The sequence below is a fragment of the Alligator sinensis genome, unplaced genomic scaffold (genome assembly GCF_000455745.1).
Source record: "Alligator sinensis unplaced genomic scaffold, ASM45574v1 scaffold118_1, whole genome shotgun sequence".
NCBI lineage: Eukaryota > Metazoa > Chordata > Crocodylia > Alligatoridae > Alligator > Alligator sinensis.
In genome coordinates, this window is record NW_005841850.1 from 784189 (window position 1) to 804676 (window position 20488).

The following is a 20488-nucleotide window of genomic DNA, read 5'->3' on the forward strand; positions in this document are numbered from 1 at the left end:
AAGATGACTGGTCTCTCACCAGTGAACTACGTTCATATCGTGTAATGCCACCCCCTTCCCTAGTACAAAGTGCCTTTGGGAGGGGGAAAGAGGCATTAGTCTAGAGTGCTAGAGAGAAGCCTGTGCACTAGGCCTTCCTTGTAGTTTTGTTTTCCACTGAACAAGTTTTGTAGTGGAAACTATTAGAAAGCACTGGCGGGCTTCGTTATTAATAGAAATGGCCTTATGAAGGTGGAACAGAACACCCTTGCTTAGGGGTCCCTGAGTAATGTTGAGACATTTAGACTGTTTACTCAGGGCAAACTACTACAAGTTTTAATGCATGTGCTGTCACCTTTGCAAGTTCCAGTGTTCAGAGGCCGGCTTTATCCTGAAGAGTAAGTGAAGGAAAGGCTCCCTTGGTGGAAGAGTGTGTTTTTCCTCCTTGTCATCTTGGAGGTTGATTCTTGGGTCTCCTAATTGTTACTGTAATAGTTAACACGTGGGAACACAGAAACATGTCTGTAATGGAATGTTTTTGTTTAGCACCCCAGAGCAGGAGCAGCTGATGGTCATGTGGCTAAGCTGGATGATAAAGGAAGAGGCCTACTTTGAAAGGTGAGATCTTGAGGTTTTTCTGAAGGGACTCCAATAACCCATTGTTTTCTATGTCTTAGCTGAAACTCACTCTTCTTTCTTTGTTCCAACAGCATTTCTGGAGTGTCTGCTTCTTTTGGAGAGATGCTTCTATTGGTTGCTATGTATTTCCATAGCAATCAGCTCAGTGCTATCATTGATCTGGTTTGCTCTACTTTGGGAATGAAGGTAACTCCTGACCTCCCCCAATGAATGTTTCCTTTTAAAACTCACTTATTGAAGGTGTATATAGGTTCTAGCTTATTTCACCTAATAACTTCTAGAAATCTGTATTTCTGCTGTGTACTTGAACAGCTGTGTGTTTAGATGAAAAATCTGGGAATAAACATTTTTTCTAGCACAAAAGCAAAATGTATGCAGGACAGTAGGTTTCAGAGGTGAAAACCTGCCAGAGCACAGAGGGATCTTTGCTCCCTCTGTGTCAGATGGGCTATAAAGCATAAAGATACATATCTTTAGAAATATGCCCAAATAAATGTGTGTTCTTCTTATAAGCTCATGTTTGTGCACGTAGCAATGCAAGGTCCTTTCTAAAATGGGCTGCGAAGATTTCTTTTAAAAAGCTGATGGAAAAATTACATTTCTGCATGTACTACTTAACTAACATAGACTGATTTCTAGTTATTGTTTATCAGCATAGTCTTTGATTTTTTTTCCTTCTCTTTGGCAGCTGGTGGTTTTGTTAAATCAGGAGTGGGGGGGAACAGTGCAGTCAGTTCTTAGGTTGGTGAGGAAATACAGGAAATCTTGAACTCGTAACATTAGAACGTAAAACAAACTCATCTTCAAATGTTTAATCTTAATATGTGAATATTTTCTTAGCACTGTGAAGGCAATGGCAAATGCCACTTGCTGCCAGCTGAAAACCAGATTAAATAAAAGATGAAACAGTTATGAATGTGTTTCATGTTTTGCAAAAGGAAAGACAGACCCTCAAAAGGTTGATAGCAAATGCCGCGTTGTTTGTTTCAGATTGTTATTAAGCCCAGTTCACTGAGCAGAATGAAAACCATCTTTACACAGGAGATTTTCACTGAACAGGTATTCTTTGGTTTGCTTTAATTCCTATTTTTGTAGTACAAGAGTTCAGTCGCTTTAAAAAATGTCAGAACAATTCTTTGCTTCTTTTCTGATCTTAATCTTACCACGGTTTTTCCTTTCTTAGTTTCTGATGAAGTTAACATGTTCATAAATGTAAATAAATTCTATGGGATGCCATTCTACCTTGGGAAAACTCACACAGAAAAGCTTATATTAAAAGTCTATTGTTACATTTGCAAAGATGCTGGAAATTAGGCAAAGCCAGGATAAATTTTGCTTCTGCAAACTTCATTCATCCCTGTGTGCATGTGTGTTATGACCGTGCAGTGAAACACCAGTATACCTGACTATATTTTTCTTGAATATAATGTTTTTCCATAGGTAGTCACAGCACATGCAGTTCGCGTGCCTGTAACAGGTAACCTGAGTGCCAACATTACTGGGTTTTTACCCATTCACTGCATCTATCAGCTTCTGAGGAGCCGGTCATTCACCAAGCACAAAGTGTCTATAAAGGTATGGCTTTCCTTGCATTCAGGTTTCAGAACATATCTTAGTGATCAGCCTTGGGTTTCATTGGTCGTTTCTGATGTTAACCAGACTCTTGCTGTCCATTTCCCGGACAATATTGCATAAAAAGTGATGGTATAAAAGGATTTCTTGCTGAGCACCTATTACTACAGGACTGGGGACTAAACAGTGTGTACTGAGTTAGTAAACTAGGGCTTTTCTTTCTGTAAGACAGAGTCTAGAACCTAATTAAGTCACAAATGATGAGAAGTTTATTCAAGTCCTTACTTGAGCACTGTTTAAAGTCCAAGTCACAAAAATAAAAGCATTGCTGGCCAGCACCAGTGTGTATTAAAGTGCTGCAGAGTGGAAGCTCTTCCAGTGCTTGAGCTATGAAGTCTAACCCGGTTTTGGTTTTGGTCTTCCTTTTTTCTAAGCATTTAACCCATGCTCAGAGTAACTGTAGAACAAACTTTTCAAAATTGGGCTTTGCCAGTGGGCTGAACAGGAAAACCAGCAGGTTTGGCTTCTGATTTTGTTGTTGATCCTTTTCACTGAGTGTAACATGTTTGTTCTAGGACTGGATTTATAGACAACTGTGTGAAACCACTACCCCACTCCATCCTCAGCTGCTTCCTCTCATTGATGTCTACATCAACTCTGTTCTTACTCCTGCATCCAAGTCCAACCCTGAGGCGACCAACCAGCCCGTCACAGAGCAGGAGATCTTGAATGTTTTTCAAGGGCTTGCTGGGGTAAATTACTGCTTTTGTTTGCGACTTACAGGCACCTCCTCAGATCTTGCAACACTGAAATATTTTTCTATTGTACATTCTGACAGTTGCCGTGTTTAATACCTGGACCATAAACTGCATCCCTTGGGCCATGATCAGGCCTGTCAGTGCCAGTCAGGCTGCTGGCATAGCTGCAGCAAGGCATTCTTGCCAGCTGCTCCCGAAGTGCTGTGCTTGCTGCCTGTGCCGCGGCCCCAGCACATGCCACTTGTATAAATATAGTCTCGAAGTTAATGGCTCTTCTTTCCAGCAGCAACCTGAAGTGAAAAGTGGGGTTTTTTTGCCTAGACTCGCAGCCAAGCTAGAAACCAGGCTTTAGGTAGAAAAGCCCCATGTGACCTTGCAGAGAGACCATTTTTCACGTGTGAAGATGGGAAATTGACCCGTTACTAAGGGGCTGTCCCACTCTTCCCAGTGAAAATCACTATGTTCTCTCTGGTCCTAGATGAGCTGAGATGCAGGAAACCCTTTCATTGGTCTGAAATATTGTGACTTTTTTTTTTTTTAAATAGAAATTTAAACTTGAACTTGGGGCCAGACGTGACTCATAATAATCCCTAGCAGCGAGAGATGCCTCCATGTTTTCTGCTAACTCCAAATCTTTCCTTTAAAAAAATCAGGGAAATGTTACAGCATGACTCCTTGTTATGGTTTTTTGTGCAGGGAGAAAATGCCCGGGTTAATCAGCATTACAGCATCACGGCCCAGCTGCTTGTCCTCTACTATGTCCTTTCTTACGAAGAGGCGCTCCTGGCTAACACCAAGACACTTGGTATGTGTGCGTGAGCATTGCCCGCAAGCGACAAGATCATAAAAGGTTTGAACAGATGTCAGGATCTGATCCTAAAATGGTAACTGCATTGAGTGACACAAATTTCATTTGCCACAGTAATGAGTTCAGCAAGATGAAACTTGGGTCAACTTAATGATGTTGGCAATGCTAACGCAGCATTATGTAGAAGGATCCTTTAGAGCTTGGGTTGAAAAGCTGTTCGGGTGCTTTGTTTTAGGTTAGCCGCTTTGTGTCAAAACATGCTGAAACTTGACTTAAAAGGTACTGGAGATTTTTTTTTTTTCTGCAACAATCAATATAAGTTAATTGCAAAAATAGCCAGGCACTGTTAGTGGCCTTGGCTGTCCTTTTCACGTGCTGATGTGTCTGCAGTGTAGGCATGCCTTTTCTGGTGTTATGGGTATTTTTTGATAAACATGGATATGGTAGAATGACTTATTTTCCCTTTTGAAATACCACCTTTAAATCAGCATAAGTATTCTTTAGTCCATTAACCCTATTTGATTCCAGTGTGACGTGAGATGTAGATTTCCAGCTGCTATTTTACCCTGAAAAAATTCTAGCCTTCATCAATGTTCACATTAGCAGTGTATATACTATGCTGCATACTATTATGCCAGACAAGAGTGGGCTGTTGAAAAGGGTCCAAGGTCTTCCTATGCTGTCACTTGCATCCAGTGCACGATGTAGTGCATGCTGCTAGTAGTGCTTTGTCACTTTGTTCTTTGAATTATGAAGCTGCAGATCAGGGTTGTGATCTTGTAAGAAGATGGACTCGGACCTGGAATAGAAACTAACTGATGAAAATGCAGATGCTGCAGGGAGAAGTATTAAGTGTTAAGCTTCATGGAACAGAGTCCCTGAGATAGTTAAAGATGCCATGATGATTTCCACAAAAACAAGAGTGTTATTTTGTGTGTCCTGGTCAAATTTTATCTTGAACTATTTAGAAGCTATTGCTTTAATACCTCCTAGAAGTGTCAGTTGAGAGGACATACATTTTACTCGCTGTACCTTGGTGTGTGACGTTCCCGGCGTAGAATGCCTGCTTCATTCCACTGCAGGAGTGATTGTTTCATACTCGAGTCAGTTGAGTCCTCTGTGTGTACAGTTTGTACAGTGCTTTGGGGTCACGCAGCTTGGGGAAGAAGGTAATGTAATGAGAATGCCAATTGGGTGATTGTGGTATCTTAATTATTACTGGTAAAAAATGAATACTCGGCAGTGATTGAGGTTCAGGTCTCAGTCTGGAAAGAGAGAGTTAACTCCGTCCCCAAATCATCCACGTGGGTCTGAGTATTGCTGTTTCAACAGCGCGCTTTATCCAGAGCCCTCAGAACAGAGGGCCCGTCTCCTGTCTGCAGGTGTTGTCCTAAGAGCAGTTTGTGAATAGATTGGCAGCCTCAGCTCCCTGTTTGCTTGTGACTTGTAGTTTAACGCATAAAGTGGTCAAGTTGGGAAGAGATTCTTGATTAGTTTAGTTAATTCTTTCCTTACAGCTGCCATGCAAAGAAAGCCCAAGTCTTACTCTTCAGCACTGATGGATCAGATTCCAATCAAGTACCTTATCCGGCAAGCACAAGGACTGCAACAGGAATTGGGAGGTATATATGTGCGTTTGCAATACCCATGATGAAGAAAATTGTGTATTCTCTTTTTTTGGGGTCTCGCAGTGATCGGGCACAAATTAAAGAAAGGAACTTTCTCCTGTTCCATGATGTGGTCTTTCTCTTTTTTTCCCATCTCCAGCTCTGCCAGCAGCCAAGAATGAGCTTACAAATACATTTAAAGAAAGCTGTCTAAAAGCCACTGTGGCACACTTTGGTGGCTGAAAGCTAAGGACAGATTCTAACAGGCAGCCTTACAGCTGGTTTGAAGCAGCTAGGATTTTTTTTAATTTGCTCTGTATCCCTTGTCCCACCACTTGAACCCTGGGGCTGGGAAAGGTGGAAGGCTCCGTGCTAGCTCTTTCTTTCCTCTGTTTATATATTTGAGTTCTAATCTCAGGCTATAAATGTGCAAGCTTGTCTGATACTGAAAGGGTCAAATGATATGTGCTTCAGTAAGCTTCTTGATGAGGTTTTGCTATTTAGGTGAAGGGGGGAGCCAATTTATTGAGATGCAGAAAGTGTTGAAATGTAGGTTGTAGACTCTGTTCCCTCTCCCATCTCCTAAGGCCTGCACTCTGCACTGCTGCGCCTCCTTGCTACTAACTACCCACACCTGTGCATTGTGGATGACTGGATCTGCGAGGAGCAGATCACAGGCACAGATGCCTTGCTGCGAAGGATGCTTCTTACAAACATGGCCAAGAACCACTCTCCCAAGCAGCTCCAAGACGGTAAATACAATTCCTTCTGAAGCAGGCAGTTCCTGTTTACCTTCTAACACTTAAGTTGGCTAGAACAGGGGTAGCCAACCTGCAGCACACATGCCACAGAAGGCATGGGCAGCTTCCATGTGGCATGCGGCAGATAGAACAGGAAGCAGAAAACAGAGTAGCAGGTCAGGTAGGGGAAAGGGATTTGGGTGCCATAAGAGGAGGGTGCCAAACTAATTTTTGGCATGCCTATTAAAATAGTTGGCCCACACTGGGCTAGCATATTTAAATACTGAAAGTCACGTGGGTGGGTGGGTGTGCCGGGGGGAAGTCTATGACAGGGCTGGTTTCATACATCGAACTTGAATTCTCCTTGTTTGCTCCCATCAGGCTGCACTTGGGGGAGGGGTGTGGAAATGTGCAGCATTTAGCTTGTCAGCACAGAGATGTGTAAATGGGATATACTTTAAATGAGAATCCATAAAATGGCAGGCACCTGTCTCGATGTTCAGAATCCCACTGTTTTCTTTTCCAGCGTTTTCAGTGCTTTCAGGAAATCACACCCAACTGATGCAGATTCTAGAACACTTAACACTGCTCTCTGCTGGTGAGCTGATCCCGTATGCAGAGGTACTGACATCAAACATGAACCAGTTGCTGAATGCAGGGGTTCCACGGAGAGTTCTTCAAACAGTCAACAAGCTGTGGATGGTTCTTAACACGGTGATGCCTAGAAGGTAGGTGCAACTTACTGTTTGGTTTAACATGGCAGATGGAGTAAAATGCCACTTCCTGTTTCTAAACCCTTTACCTCCTGCTGCTGTCACTAGTAGCAAGCGGTGGACTGGATCCCAAAAATCACTAGTCGTCTAGTGCTTTAGCACCTTTTAGAGTTAGATCCCTTTTTGTTTTGTTGCTGGAATGAAACATGGACTTGCTTTCAAAGAAGAGGAACTCTTATCATTACAAAAGACTTTCCAACTAACTAGAAAAAGCAATGTCCTTATTTATTCATTTATTTATGTGTATTTTACAAGGGGAATTCTTCAATAATCTTTAAATATAAACTCTCTTAAGAATGGTTTTTCAGTAAGTTACATTTTATGGCTGACTGAATATTTAAGGTCCCTGTCAGGCCAGGCCTTTCTTAGTGTGCTATCTGGTACCATGTAAACCAGTATAGCCTCTTCCATAGTTGGGTTGTCAGCAGCTAAACCGGTGCCCCCCAACCTGGGCTAGCCTAGGTGAGGAGGGTGTGTGGACACCCAGCAGGACTGAAAACAAGACTTCTCAGAGGGGTCTTGCAGGAGCTTCTTGTGAGCCAGTGACCATCCATACCTGGAGAGGAGATGGGCCCCACCAGGTCACTTTGCCCAAAAAATCACCAATGGTCTAAGGTGCCCCAATGGTCGCAGCAGCCTCAGGACTGACTTGAATATTTAACGTAAGGTCCAAGTGCTGGGGAAAAAATTACTTTGAAGAGTTTGCTTTTTAGAGTGGGTAGTCACTTTTGTATTGCAATGAAAATGCATCTCAGGTAGATGGCATTGCAGAAAATGTGCTCAGCATAGGAAGGCAGGGGTTTTTTGAACTTCTGAGGCAATATATATGATAAACTGAGGTTTTTAGCTGTAAGTCTATATACAGTATAACTTAGTGAAATAAAGAGACACCTAGTGTTCACCTGTTAATCTCTCTGTGAACCTGTTTCTTGTAAGAATCGGCTTTAGATATGTGTTTTTAAACCTTTTCCCTGTAGGTTGTGGGTGATGACTGTTAACGCCCTTCAGCCTTCAGTAAAGATAATCCGACAGCAGAAGTACACACAAAATGATCTAATGATTGATCCTCTGATTGTGCTAAGGTGTGATCAGAGAGTTCACAGGTACGTGTCTCCCTCTGGTTTACCTTTCATAATGTTTCATTGTGACTTGGAGTCCCTCCCCCATACTGAGACTTTGTCGGTGACTTCTTTTGAACATTAGAACTTTTTAAAGAAGTGTTTCAAGGTAGTAGCATGAGCTCTAAAAGCTGTATCCTGCTTTGTGGTTTTCTTAGTTAAACTGTAGTTCCTTAATGTGGTTGAACACTGTTCCAGGCTTGGTCACGCTGTGACTCGGTGTATCTTGTCACATAACCCTGATTTTCAGTGCTTGTTTGGGAAGAGCAGCAAAATCTGACACATCGTTTCTAAATTATTCTCTATAAATATTTTACTGCTTCTTACTTGTGTTGTCTCCCTGATGATTAATCTCACTAAGCAGATTGTAAACTGATTGCCACACACAGACAACTATCTTATTAGATTTATATTTCTGTAGATCTTATTTCTTAAAGCTGGAATCCCTGATATTTAAAATGGCTACTGCCACACAGTGGTTGTACAGTGGCATCTTCCCACTGCAAATTGCCGTTGCTACCCTATCTGCACCCAGGTTTTCTATTCCATCAGTTGGATCCCAGTAACCAGCTACTGGGTGAATCAACAAAGTAATTTTGCTTCATCACTCAAATTTGTATACCAATACTGTTGGAAAAATGAGTTCCTCTAGGTAGCAGGAGATAGTAAGGAAGGGCATACAAGGCCATTTTAAGACTTTTAATGCAAAAGAATAGACTGAGAATTTAAGTAATGAAAACAATTAGAATGGATAGCCAAGTGACTGACCCTGCACTAATGCATGGTCTTTTGAAAAACAATTCAAGGTCACACTCTCCATATACTAGCTTTGCTTTTTTTAGGATATGAGAGAGAGTTTTATTCCATGTGTTGCTTATATAAAAGAGGTTTTCAGGACTTTAAAGATCATTAGTATAATTGTGCCCCTCTTTTATTGTCTGTTTTGTCATACAGAGTTTCGGGGTATTTTTTCTTTGCCTCTTCTGTTATCTCATCCTTCTGTTGGTTTATAAATTGCACATACCCATCTTGGCTTGGCGGTCATCATCATCCTTGCTTGTACATGTTTGTCTCCCTTTTCCCCCAGTGATTGATCCATTACTGCAGTGGAGTAAGTCAGTTTCTAGTTAACTTAGGGTTGTTCCCAGGAACCCTGGCCTGATTGTCAAACTTTCATTCTTGTTTTAATCCAATTCATCCAGGGAAAGGTTTAAATGAAGTCCCCAGCTTCCTGAGTAAAAATAAAAGCCTGAAGTTTCTGAACATGTGAAGGTGAAGAGGGGCTGAGTTAATTGTCTGTCCAATTGCATTTAGTGTCCAAGCACTGTGGGAGTAGATGCTTAGACACTGATGTCTGCACCACCAACTTATTATCTCGTTGGAGGGTACTTCTCACTCCGCTTACCTAACTTTCTCCAGCATCTTTGCCTGTTGGTCTGTCCAGTTAAATACCTTTTGGTTTATCATGTCTTTTCACCTAGGTGTCCACCTCTGATGGATATAACTCTGCACATGCTGAATGGGTATCTCTTGGCTTCAAAAGCTTATCTTAATTCCCATCTTAAGGAAACGGCAGAGCAAGACATTAGGCCACCTCAGAACAACACAATGGGCCTGGAGGCCCCAGAAGTTACCCGAGAGGAACTGAAAAATGCATTGCTTGCTGCCCAGGTAATGGGTGATACATAGACGTAAACCAAGATATAGAGTGTTGAATGGATGAAGGAGTTGGGTAGGAGTTGGGTTAGAGTTGTGCTCAAGGCAGGTGATGGCAGTGCTGGGAGGGGGAGCTGTACCCCACCCCGTAGTCTCCTTCCTAGTGCCGTTGCCTACCCCGAGTGCAGTCCAACCCACCTTCTAGGAAGAGACTGCGCTGGGCAGCCACCCTCGCCTCGCACATAGATCCAGAGGGAACATGCCCCCCATGCATTCCCTGGGGGTGTGCACAGTGGTGAGAGCCGCCCCCCCTGTCCTGCACCCCACCCTGGCTGGGCAGTGCCTGCCCCAGCCCCACTCCCTCCCTCATCGTGGGGGCCTTGATGTGCCCCTCCCCCACCCCCCTTCCCCTCCCCCCCCAGAAGTACCAGCCAGACCCTGCTCTCCAAGCTGCCGGGCTGTTTGCTTGCATGCTATGGCAGCGTGCATGCATATGGCATTTATCGGTGATGTTATTTGCCACATTAGCCAAAAAAACCCAATTGCCAATAATTTCAAATTTCCTTTTATTGGTGCAGATATGATATGGACTAATGTATCCATGCACCTCTAGTAATCGAGGTACGCTGCTAATGATAACAGCCCCAAAACACACCAGGGCTGTACAGGGTTGTAAGAAATGCAAAGTGAGAGAGCCCTTTTTCTTTATACTGATTTCTCCCATCAAGGGTTGAACAGCCTCTCTCTCCAAGCTCCATATTTTCTCTAATAGCTTGCTTTTTCCCCCCTCTCATCTCCTCCCCAGGGCATTAGGCTGATGGCTGACTACTATAACAACATCTTTTCCTTTCAGCAGAGTAGAAGAAAGTTTTGCTTATGCTCCCTGTTTGTCTTTCCCTCCCATTGTCCACCAGGCTGTTTTTATATCCTTGTAGCATTGGAGTAATAGAGTGTGAGCAAATATGACTGACCAGGGAGGTCATTTCAATGATGTTACTTAACTGAAGCAGCTAACATTGTGAAGTGCAAGGCGAGAGAATGGCTGATTTAGGTACTTAACATCTTGGGAGTTCCTGAGTACTTTTATTTCGGGCACATTCTCTCTTTCCTCTCACTCTAACAGAGTGTAAGTAACCGCTTGTAATTTGCCTCCAGCTGGGAGAAGCAGAGCAGACAGTTCACAGCCACTTCGATCAGTCAGCAAGGGGCTTTCATATGCCAGTGGTTAGCTCAGGCCCCTTTGGATGCTGTGGTCTTTATGGCCACGGGGGCATCCTGCTCTGATTTTGGTGCGAGCTCCAGGATTGGTTTCCTGCTTCCTTAAAGACATGCCATAAGGAGGAGCCCCTGGGATCCATTGTTTAGCTAGCAAAGCTTGTGTCAAGATGTTTGTATGCTTGTAAGAAATTCCTAATGTATATAGACACACGTAAAAAAAAATCCTTAAGCTGTCCATAAATGTGTACTTTGGAACAATATTTGACTTCTACAAAATGATTCTTAGACCATTTCATGATATTTTTTAAAAAGCTTTGTTCTTTGTTGCTTGAATTGTTCCAGATGTTAAAAACAAAAAACAAAACTTCATTGCATTTAATCCCAGTGTTAAACAAGCAAACCCCGAGCTTCTTTACTGGAACCATTATGGTCATTTGCTGTGCTTCATTTTTCATAAATTGCGGTTAGTTGATATGCAGACAACAGAGAGCTGTGCGCAGTCTGACTCCTGTGCTGACAGCATTTTGGGGAGCAGTAAAGTCCTTGGCAGCTGCATGAGATCCACTGCTGTTAATGAAGAAAAGAATGAACAGTAATGCAAAGGGAAGACAGAGCTGAAATACACAGATTTATTTAAAACATATGGACTTGGTTTACAATAGCTTGCGGTTATATTGTTTGATCATATCTTGTGAATGACAACGCCAGTAATAAGGGAGCACTTCATGCATAGAACTGCCTGTTCCCTTGTCCTGATGTGGTGGTAGACAACAGTTGTTTCATTACAGCAACAGGCTGAGTGCATGTGCACATCTCTTGCTTCACTTTTTTTTAACTTTAATGCTGCTTGCTTACTACTTTTTTTTTTCCTTCTTCCTCCCAGGACAGTGCTGCTGTGCAGATTCTTTTGGAGATCTGCTTACCCACAGATGAGGAGAAAGGTCACAGCAGTAACTCTCACAGCCTGCTAAAGAATATTCAAAGTGCTGCTGGCCCTGGACCCCAGATTCAGGAACTAGAAGAAGAAGAAGACAGTCTGCTGTGTAATCTTCGAGAGGTCCAGTGCCTCATCTGCTGCCTTTTGCACCAAATGTACATTGCGGATCCCAACATAGTTAAACTAGTTCACTTCCAGGTCAGCTTTTCCTTGGCTACCACATTTTTATTTTCTATTCTTGTCCTGAAGATGATGGCTGGTTAGGGAGCTTGGTGAACTTGAAGGCATGCGAAGCATCACCATAGAGAATTTGGCAAAGCTTATTTAGAGTGGTAATTATCTTACACCCAGCTTTTGGTACCAGTCCAGCTATTTTGGTGCACACTTAGAGCAGTGGCCAAGGGGGGAGCAGGTAGAGGCTCCTTTTGCTCATCGCTCATGTGGAACTGGCATGATAGACAAAGAGATCAATGTGCAGCAAATGGAAGAGAGAGAGAGAGAGGACAAAAGGTCTGTGGGCCCTTGCAGCCTGCTTTGGTAGATAAATGGTATTTAACTAATGCACTAAGCCTTGAGGAAAAAAGGCCTGTTCTAGGGTCTGGGTGTGGCATCAGTCCTTCCTGAGCTGGGATCAGACTAGCAACCTACGGTGCTGAACAAAACAGAACTATGAGTAAACCTGTTTAAACCTGTGTTAATGCAGAGCTTCCTTGAAAACAGTGTAATCGCAGTTAAGCTTCTAGTGTGACTTTCTCTGAACATAAGCTTTGTTTTCCTCAAACAGGGTTATCCATGTGAACTTCTAGCACTGACTGTGGCTGGGATTCCATCCATGCACATCTGTCTAGATTTCATACCGGAGCTCATTGCCCAACCTGAACTTGAAAAACAGGTACTGTATGGCTATGTTGTTTGAGATGAACTGGAGCTGTTTAATTCTGGGCTGCAAAACACTGCAGCAGTAGGATGCTATGGAGACTCTGTTTCCAGTGACATTAAATCCACTGAAGTGTGTTCTGTATGTTTATTTGGCAACCATTTCTAGAAACATTCCAGTGTCGTGTCAGAGCCTTGGTTTGCTTGTCTGTGAAAAGGGAACAACTTACCTGCCAGGTGTTGTGTCCAGATCAATTTTGGATGGAAAAGACAAAGCAGTGATAAGAACAGAATTGTTCACTACCTCTTCCCTTTTGCTCCTTGCAGATCTTTGCCATCCAGCTGCTTTCATATTTATGTATCCAGTACGCGCTACCTAAATCTCTCAGTGTGGCTCGCTTAGCTATCAATGTCATGGGAACGCTGCTGACAGGTAAACATCCAGGCAACGCATTTATGTAAATGTGGTTTAACTTCATACGAATCTAAATGTTCTAAGAACCTCTGTAGCTATATTGAGCTCTTCGACTGAAAACACATTAAACAGTAGATATTTATATTCATACTTGTTTTTCATCTCTGTTAAGCTCGCATCCTAACCCATGAAAGTTTTAAATGGATGTGGTAAGCAGAGGGAAGAAATTTGCCAAGCAAGAGCAAAATTGCTTTTATCCCTTCTGAGTTGTTGGTGACTGACATAAATGAAGTAACAATTCAGACTAGCGTCCAGGGAATTGATTTAATAGCAATTATAAAACAGGAAAGAAACTGACTATTTATTTTGCTGATTTCAGAGAGGATTCTGGTATATCTTTTAAATGCATCAGGCAGTTGCTTTGAGTAATGTCTGCTACAGTTTTTTTGCCTTGATGATGAGAAATCAAATAAATAAAACCTGAAATGGCTTCTTACGGCCGTTCATGATCACAAATGTAATGACAGCTCTTGATGCTTGGTTTTAATATTCAGCTCTTTTAAACATTTCCCTTTTTCCATTGCCAGTTTTAACCCAGTCAAAGCGCTTTGCCTTTTTCATGCCGACCCTGCCTTGTTTGGTCTCATTCTGCCAAGCCTTTCCTCCACTGTATGAGGATATTATGTCTCTGCTGATACAGATAGGACAAGTTTGTGCCTCTGACGTTGCCACACAAACAAGAGACTTTGATCCAATTATTACACGTAAGTAATGATATGATCCAAGGCAGTGATTTACATCTGTAATGTATTGAAAGTTGAGAAACCAGTTCGAATACACTGTGAAAGTCACCCTCACACATTTGTAAATGGAAAAGTCCTAGGGGTGTGTTATATGAAATTTGCCATCATAAGTTTGGCATGAGCAGATTTTTTGGCTTCTAATATAATTTATAGTCCGCATAGGACTTTAAATACCTTCTGTAGGGATAGATTAATTGGGTGTTCTAGTTCTTGGACACAATTGAGCTATAACAGGCTATGTTACACCACCATGTAACACTGCTAGGAATTAAAGCCTGGGAAGTGAAACTTCAGATTTGTACGAGGCTTCAGTTGTGTAACCCCCATTTACTTTCGTAAGAAAGGTGAAGTTAAATTCCCACACAGCCATTTGAAAGCATGCCCCATAGTGTTCGAGTCTTACTGGGTTCCTCTGTAGCTTATTAAGAAATAGGCAGGCAAGAGTTAGTTCTTAGTAAAATGGACCTTTTGGCTAAAGTGTATTGTCCCACCCATAATCATTCAGTGTCTTAATGCGCCATTGAAGATAGCTCGAGTCACCTGGACGGTCAGTTGCCTTGGTTTACTTTGGTTTTTTTTTACTAAGGTATACGTGTAGTTGGTGAGAGACCCCCTCTCCACCTGGGTTTTGTTGTATTATACAAGTTCATCGGGCTTAAAATAAGTATCTCCATTTTCCTCCTTGGAACCTATCCTCCTTGCTGCTTGATGCTCATTTTGACAAAATCCAGATTTATTATTGAAATTGTCCTGAATTCATGAGTGTGTAAAGTCCTGGCTTCATATTTTTTTTCCATCTTCAATCTTTATGCCCCTAGCAGTAGCAGTGGTTTGCTTCCTGCATTTTTGTTAAACAGTGAAGCTTTACAAAATCTTGGGACACTTCAGCTGCCAGAGGTTGTTTTGGGCTTTATGTATAGTGTTGCGTGATTTCAGTTCTTGCTGTCTTGGGTACAGTGGACTGAAATCAGGCTCACCCTGACGGGGTATGAGCACATAGCACTTTCACTGGATTTCTAGCAAATATGAAGAAATCTTTCAGAAATTAAAGCAGATTGCTAAACTGCAGGAGGTGAGATGCCTGTACGTCATGTTCCAAAACAATAAAATGCACGCGGGCCTTAGTTTATATATTGAGGCAGTCTTTATACCAAGGGTTCTGTGTATAGGATCTACTTGTTGGAGTTGGAGAGCCAGATTCTTCTTTTTTCAGCTGCTAATTCATTTGGTCTTGGACAAGTCACTTTCTTTTCTACAGCAAATGTAAGACCCTTTTCAGAGGGGAGCTGTGCATCTTAATCTTTTCCCCTTAAGGCAGTATTAAACCACTGTCCTTTTGACAGGAAAAACAAAACAGTGGAAAATAAATCAAAAGTTAGACGTGTCATGGGTCATTCAGCATGTCTCCAGAAATGCTGCTCGGATTAAACTAGCACATGCCTGGGCTTTAATCTACTGCATCCCCATCAAAATAGTGGTTTTTCATGCTTGTGATTTGAAGTCATGTTCACTCTACACACGTAGTACACAAGTGTTCTCCTCAACAGTGTCATTTTTGTCTAATTCTCCCTAGGTCTCCAGCAACTAAAGGAGAAGCCAAATGAAGTATCAAGACTTGGTAAAGATCCCTCTTACAAAAGTGGTGCAAAGGACATAACAAGCCTGGACCCTGATGTTCAGTTATGCCAGTGCATGGAAAATACCATAATTGAAATAATTAACATGAGTGTTAGTGGAGTTTAGGGGAGGCAGAAATGTATGTGTACTGCAACAAGTACCATGATGTGGTATCTAATTGTGGTAACAGCTGCCAAAGTGGAATAGGGATTGGACTGGAACAAGTCATCTCTTGTATTTGTTGGAGTCTGTGTAGCCAGTCTGAACAGAAGATTTCTTAGGGAGACCAACATTGCTTTCAGTGAAAGCTCCTGACTATTGAAGTTGCCAAATGACAACTCTTCCAGTGGAGACGGGGTCTGAATTCCAGATGCTTGAATTCTGCAGTGAGGCAGTAATGCACCTACAAGGTCTTCACATGCACTCTTTGCAAAGCAGTTTGCTGAATGAGCCTGATAATGTCTTACCTTGTTGAACCTCCCCACCTTACGCTAAAATGTAAGGTAAGGGAGAGAGCTGCTAGAAAAAGTGAAGCATGTTCATTCAAAGATCCAATTGCAGCGGAGATCTCCAAAGCAAGATGGAATAAACACCCTAAAGAACAGCATGGAGAAGATTGGCATAATTATTGTAAATAGCATGTGTAAATTCATTGTGTGCTAGACAAAGACTGTAAAACTTTTTATGCCTTTTTCAAACTATAGCTGTATGGTTAAGTTCATAAGAGCGGTTACTTAAAAGTGCATCTCTGCAGCTCCATCAGCTGCTTAGCAAAATTGTCAAGTAAGTTTTGAGTAACTTTTTGAGGAAGTCTTGAAATTGGCATAGAAGTTTCTAAATGCGCCAGTACTATAAAACAACAGAGCACATTCTCTTTCAAGAATTTTTTTTTATTTTTATAATGCTGCTCCGATTCTCTTTAATGCAGAGATGAGAGGAACCGGAAGCAGCAAAAAGAAAAGATGTCGATTCGTTATCAGGCCGGGATGCAAAAGAAACTGAAGCTCAGGAGGCTACAGCGAGGAAAGCTGGGATACACTAGGGAGCTGTATATTTTAGTCAGGGCTCCAAGAAGCACTGCACGATGGAGTGGGACAGCTGTTTGGATGAAATGGTTCAGCTTTGTGGTGCTTGGTCTGCCCAGAACTACTGAAAGCAGCAGCTAGTTCTCGCATCTGAGACCAGTGCAGGGTGAGCCCGGAGGGTTCTGCTGTACTGCCCCGTTGAAGGGCACACGAGGTCCAACTGCTGTGCCAGAGACGAGCCCGGCATTTTTAACACGCTTCTGCTATGAAACCAGTCATGCTAGGAGGATGCGCTGTTTTAAAATCACTGCATTTGGTGTCGTTAAAATAGCGAGGTGAAATATTTGGTGGGGGGGGGGTTTCTGGTTAAGCAAACCGGTTCTTATTCACATGCAGAAATAGTCTGATTTACTTAAAGACGCGTGGCCTTCAAATCGTCTTGAGCAGTTTGTCTGTCAAAGGTGCCAGACCAGTACTGCAGAGGAGTGGATTGCAGGATGCGTGTATAACAACAGGTGCTCTAGTACGAGCGTTGGTGTTATCCCTGAGCTCATGGATCAAACCAGCTCTCCCAACAGGCATGAACACCACATGCCCCAAACGTGTGCTGTTTGATCATCTTGATGTAAAGCATGTAAATAACCACCGTTGATTCCTTTCTCCCTCTCCCCCTCCTCGCTCGCTTCCCACCGGAGCAAGGTTTTACTCGACTTAAAAGCTGGTGCGTCCTGAATGGGTTTATAAATGTTGTAATGCAGAACTGGAGAGCTCTTAGTTCAGAGATGATCCCTTTTATGCAGTGCAAAACTCGAGGACTCTTAGTTCAAAAAGGATCTCTTTTCTTCAATGCAAAACTTGAGGACTAGCTCAGAGATGATCCCTTTCATTCAGTGCAAATCTCAAGAACTTTTAGTTAAAAAATGAACCCTCTTTTTCAATGCAAAACTTGAACTCTTAGTTCAGAGCTGATCCCTTTTATTCAATGCGGAACTTGAGAACTCTTAATTCAGCCATGATCCCTTTGAGTAGACCAATTAAATCCCAAAATTTTGCGATTTTGTAGTTAAGAGAATGATGCCTTGTATTAGATCAACTGAGAAACACACCCCCACCAAAAAATGCTCTTTTTTTGCAAGCTTTCATCAGGCTGGGGACTGTCCGTGGTCCTGCTGCTCCTTTCCAAGGCGGGTGTCACGGTCCCTCTCCACCTACCTGCGTCCAGACGGGCTTGTCGCCACGTGGCTCCAGGAGAGGCGCGGACTGGCGAGGCCGGCAGGCGAGCACTGCCATGAGCCGCCCGGCCTGGGGGAGGCGCTGTGGGGTCGGGGTGGGGGGAAGTGACATCACACTGCGTGTGGGCACGTCTCTACCTTATTGACCACAGAGAGCGGGGGATGGGCTAACGTCCAAAACAGGCCTCGTTGCCGCGGCAACCCGAGGGGCTTCAGCCGCGCAGCACGGCCCTCAGCGATTGGTCCGGGCGGGCGCGGCTGCGGGATTGGCTGCGCGGGGCTCATTCCTGTCAGCTGTGATTGGCCGGCGCGGCGGGAAGGCTCCGAGCGCGAGGCGGGGGGGTCGCCCCTCAGGTAACTGACGCGCCGGCGGCGGGGGGCACAAACCCCGACCTGGGGCTCGCTGTGGGGGGGCCTGCGCAACCTCCGCCGGTCACCAGAAGCCGTTGGTGGGGGTGAAGCCCCCAGGGCCGGCCCGAAACCCGCGTGCCAGGACAGCCGCCCCTGCTCCGAAATACAGCAGCGCTGGGAAGACCAGGAGGGATGTTTCTCCACTTTATTATGATTATTATTACCTTTAACGCTCCGTCGTTGCCGCACAGCAGAGATGCGGGGCGGAAAATTTCCCCAAACGGAAAGTTGCCCGTCGCTTTTATTTGTGTTTCCCGTGGGAAATTTCCCGTTTCTAGAAATTCGGGAAATTTCCGACACGGGTCCCTGCTTTTTAAAAAAAAATGTGGGGAACGTCCCGCTTCTAAAAATTCAGTGTTTCATTAAAGGCAACCGGGCCTCGTCGTAGAGACGGCGTCTTGTATGACACCAACCGGGTTTTTTTTTTACAAATGAATAAATAATTTAATTGCAGAAACGGGAGCAAACGCCCTCCGCGAGGCATTGCAGAAAAGACTGTAACCCTTCTCCTGGGTGGAAACAAAAGTCCCTGTTTCGTAGGATTTCACAGAGGAGTCGAGAGGTGGAAACTTGTCCGGGCGGGCGCACGCCCGTAGCTTGTTTCGTACAAGTCATTAGCAACAACGAAGGGATGCCCGTGCGATATGAGGCAAGCTTGGCAGTTTCAAAGTTGTAATTTACAACATTTAAACCACCTCAAGTGTGCTGTATTTAATCTGTTTCCCCCTAATCGGATATTTCAAATACTTGCGGCTATCGGGACATATAAAAGTAACATGTGGGGGTACTTTTCTTTAGTTTTAGTGTACTAAATAGAAGTCCAATAAACGTGCTAAATCACATCGTGCTCTAATGCCAGAAAATTGTCCGATTCACAATTTTCCAGAAAACCCACATCTCTGCTGTGAAGACGGAAAGCTGGTCTAGAAGGTGTTCTCACGGCCGGGCTCGTAGCAGGGTTGATGTCGTAGGACTCGAGCCATAGACCCGAGGGCTCGGGGGTACAAAAGGTCCCAGCGTCCTTTTTGCAATCGTTAGGATGCTCATGCTGGCCCGAGTCCGTTTTGTGCAACTATTCCCCAATTTCTGCGTACAATGCTGTAATAATATTTGCTTAATTCGCTGAAAAGTCATCCACAAATTCACAGACGTTTAGGGCTGGAAGAGGGACCTGGTGAAATTATTGACTTTAGGCAGGAAAAGCTGCTGTTACTGTTACTACTATCCAATAGTAATAACGCGGGACGCATTTGAATTGGTCACCATATATTTCATCGTGGTCCTTACCCTGAACCACGTCTTTCCGACATCACCTCAGCAGTTCGTATTCGGTTTTGCTTGGTGCCTTATGTTGCGCTGAGGCCGAACTTGTCAACGTTTGCTTTCATCTTTCTCACAGGTATAAATCTGAGCTAAACAAGTAGGGGGAAAAACCTGACCATGTCTTCTGACGTATCAGAATATACCATTGGTGGCATAAAGATCCTCTTTCCTTGCAAAGCTTACCCATCCCAGCTTGCTATGATGAATGCAGTAAGTAGAGTTACCTTTAAGTTCCTTAATTTAATTGTACCATTGTTTTGAACCTCTGTTACACTAACCTGTTGTATTCCAAGCCTCCAATATTTCATGCATTTTAGTGTCGATACAAGCAATTACTTGACACATTTCCCCATGTTTCATTCTGTGTTTGTACCACAGCTAGGACCGTGGTGCCCAGGTCTGTAACTAGGGCTTCTAGTGGCAAATAAATAACAAAGCCCAGCTATATCTTGAAGTAGTAGACTGAATTAATAGACAATATCAGCCTAGTTAGGTTCTGTTTTTTTCAGAGTGGATGCTGTATCTTTCACATAATAATCAATTTTAATAATCAAAATATCAAGGGGAAACATTTGACCTGCCACTGTACTGCACTGTCTTTATTCTGTTCTGTAAAAACTTGGCGTGATCAGGTATTGTTACTAAAAGGTAAGTGGTTAGAAATGCTTTCTGAATCACTATTGAACCCTGTTCCCAAGTATAGTGCTACTGGCATGGGTGACTGGTGCCTCTTGGCTCTGGGCAGGCACCAGTGACCGATCGCTGACCGGGGGCGGTGGGGGCGCTGCCCCAGTGGCCGATCACTAACCCCGGAAACACTGGCAGCAAACCAGAAGCGCTGCCGGTGCTTCTTGGGGAGGGGGGCACGGCAGTGGTTGATGCTTCCCAGTCCCCGGCCAGCGAGGGCCAGTTTTGGGGCGGGGCTTGTGCCCCCCCATGCCCTCCCCACACGTCAACTATGACTGCCGGGGAGGGTTTTAC

General features: G+C 43.6%; 2 protein-coding genes across 3 annotated transcripts in view; both read left to right on the plus strand.

Annotated features, from left to right (window-relative positions):
- INTS2 (integrator complex subunit 2) overlaps positions 1-16120 on the plus strand; it is a 21639-nt gene extending 5519 nt beyond the window's left edge. For both annotated transcript variants that reach the window (XM_006016060.3, XM_025210053.1), the window contains exons 10-25: positions 526-597; positions 690-804; positions 1609-1677; positions 2059-2193; positions 2766-2942; positions 3645-3753; positions 5274-5378; positions 5951-6115; positions 6630-6831; positions 7854-7979; positions 9476-9665; positions 11752-12003; positions 12590-12697; positions 13009-13114; positions 13684-13860; positions 15473-16120. In XM_006016060.3, coding sequence (XP_006016122.1) covers positions 526-597; positions 690-804; positions 1609-1677; positions 2059-2193; positions 2766-2942; positions 3645-3753; positions 5274-5378; positions 5951-6115; positions 6630-6831; positions 7854-7979; positions 9476-9665; positions 11752-12003; positions 12590-12697; positions 13009-13114; positions 13684-13860; positions 15473-15642 — 2278 coding nt within the window. In that variant the 3' untranslated portion in view covers positions 15643-16120. The remainder of the gene's footprint in view (positions 1-525; positions 598-689; positions 805-1608; positions 1678-2058; positions 2194-2765; positions 2943-3644; positions 3754-5273; positions 5379-5950; positions 6116-6629; positions 6832-7853; positions 7980-9475; positions 9666-11751; positions 12004-12589; positions 12698-13008; positions 13115-13683; positions 13861-15472) is intronic.
- Positions 16121-18165: 2045 nt separating this feature from the next.
- The window catches only part of BRIP1 (BRCA1 interacting protein C-terminal helicase 1), a 96463-nt gene continuing 94140 nt past the window's right edge, over positions 18166-20488 (plus strand). The window contains exons 1-2 of the mRNA XM_006016063.3: positions 18166-18833; positions 19584-19717. Of these exons, the coding sequence (XP_006016125.1) occupies positions 19625-19717 (93 nt within the window). The 5' untranslated portion in view covers positions 18166-18833; positions 19584-19624. The remainder of the gene's footprint in view (positions 18834-19583; positions 19718-20488) is intronic.